This window comes from Trypanosoma grayi (genome assembly GCF_000691245.1).
Source record: "Trypanosoma grayi strain ANR4 Tgr_1605_V1, whole genome shotgun sequence".
NCBI classification, from domain to species: domain Eukaryota; phylum Euglenozoa; class Kinetoplastea; order Trypanosomatida; family Trypanosomatidae; genus Trypanosoma; species Trypanosoma grayi.
The window spans coordinates 914-2,673 of NW_008827223.1; the positions used below are offsets into that span (position 1 = coordinate 914).

At 52.8% G+C, this 1,760-nt stretch overlaps 1 protein-coding gene across 1 annotated transcript; it reads left to right on the forward strand.

Annotated features, from left to right (window-relative positions):
- Window positions 1–361: 361 nt before the first annotated feature.
- On the forward strand, window positions 362–1,669 carry DQ04_16051000 (hypothetical protein; the record flags this gene model as incomplete). Its single annotated transcript, XM_009317414.1, has 1 exon — window positions 362–1,669. One exon carries the CDS (start codon window positions 362–364, stop codon window positions 1,667–1,669), a length of 1,308 nt encoding a protein of 435 aa, XP_009315689.1.
- Between the last annotated feature and the right edge of the window lie 91 nt (window positions 1,670–1,760).

Here is a 1,760-nt window from a genome sequence, read left to right on the forward strand (position 1 = left end):
CTTTTTGTGTGTGGAGCGCTGCATCCTTCGCTCCGTCCCTCCCGCCGTGTCTGCGCCACTCACACCGGGACACACGTAAAGGGACGTGAGCGCCAGCAGTATGATTGCGTCCACGAGCGCTGCTTCTGCCTCGTTGTTCCCTCTTTGTTTGGGGCCTTGTGTGTTAGGACTCCAGCGGAGTGTGTGCGCCTCTTCCGCCATCCAGTTCTCTTTTCTCTAATGGGTTTCTTTTTATCATGGTTGATGCCGCCTGTGTTGTGCCTGCTGCTCCCTCCCGCTACGTGTGTGTGTTGGGGCTGCCTGTTGTGTATTGTCTCTCTTTTCTCCTCCATGCAGACCCCAGCTGCTCAAGCGATATTGAATGATGGCGACAGTGTGCCGCGTTGTGTGTGTGTTGGCCGCTGCTCTGTGCTGCACGGCCTTGTGCGTGGCTGCTGCTGCTGAAGATACTTTCGCTGGGCCCCTCACAGGTGGTGCGGCTGCTGAGAAGTCTGTAGCGAGTGCTGCTGGTATCAAGGCAAGGATTACTTTGAAGGAGGCGGAGGTTCAAAAAGCAATGGGCACTTTAGAGGCTGCAAAGAAAATGGAGGAGGCCACCAACGATGCTGTTGTTCCGCTGGAGAAAGCGAAGGAGGCAGCAAAAATGGCCGAGCAGATCGTGGAAGCTATCAAGGTGAATGTTATTGCCGTAAGTAAGCATGGGGCAAGTGTTTTTTCTGTAGCTTCAAAGGTATCTAAGGCAGCAAGTGCGCTTAAAAAACCATCGTCGTCGAAGATAGTGGCCACTAAGGTGACAAAGGAGCAAAAGATAGCTGATGCCAAAGAGGCAACGAAGAAACTCCCAGAATTATTGACGAGCGTTGCACAAACCGTTTCGGATGCCCAGAGTCTGCTGCAGAAGGTGAAGGACGCAAATGCTAAAAGAGACGAGGCGCTGCAGCACGTCGGTTGGGTCGAGGCGAATTCAACGTCCGAGGAGGCCCACATTGTCATAATGGTGAGTGACGCAAAGGCAGCAGTGGTGGCTGCAAGTACTGCGGTGGACGCATCTCTCGCTAATGCGGAGTGGGGATATAGTGTCGCCCTGATACTTCAGAATGCTGCAAACGAAACAGACGTGGCAGCGAAGGAGGTGATGGCCGTAATAAACGATAATACTGTTGAACCAACAGAGGCGGAAAATACAAAGCTAAAGACTGCTTGGGAAAGTGTAACAAAGATTCCAAATCGTGTCACACCGGCGATGAGGGCGTCCAAAGATGTTGTTAAGGATGACCGCGAAGAAGCAGCAAATAAAATCAAAAATGCGCTGTCTTCTATTGACGCTAAATTGGAAGCCGCTGCCGCTGCACTGCAGTCAATTGTGTCGTCCAGATTAACCGCTGAATCTGCGCTGCAGAATGCCCGGCAGGAGCTCCAACAACTCCAGGAAGAGGCACATCAGCTGGAGCAACGGGAGAAAAAAGAGCCGAAGAAAGAGGACGAAGAACTCAGCCCTTCAAAGCAATTTGAATCCGCCACCACTACCACTTCTGATCCTTCGCTCAACAAAGACGTTGCAGACGGCGAGAAGCTTCTTGCCCAACATGCCGACAGTACCAGCAGCAAGGTTGCGCGGTTAGGTGCTCCACTGCTGCTGCTGCTGCTGGCCTGTGTGGCTCTGTGGTAAGCGGTCTGTGTGTGTGTGTGTCTGTGTGTTCGTGGGACGATGATGCTCCCACCGTAATTGCGTTGAGTGCTGAGGACTGCACTCCTGATTG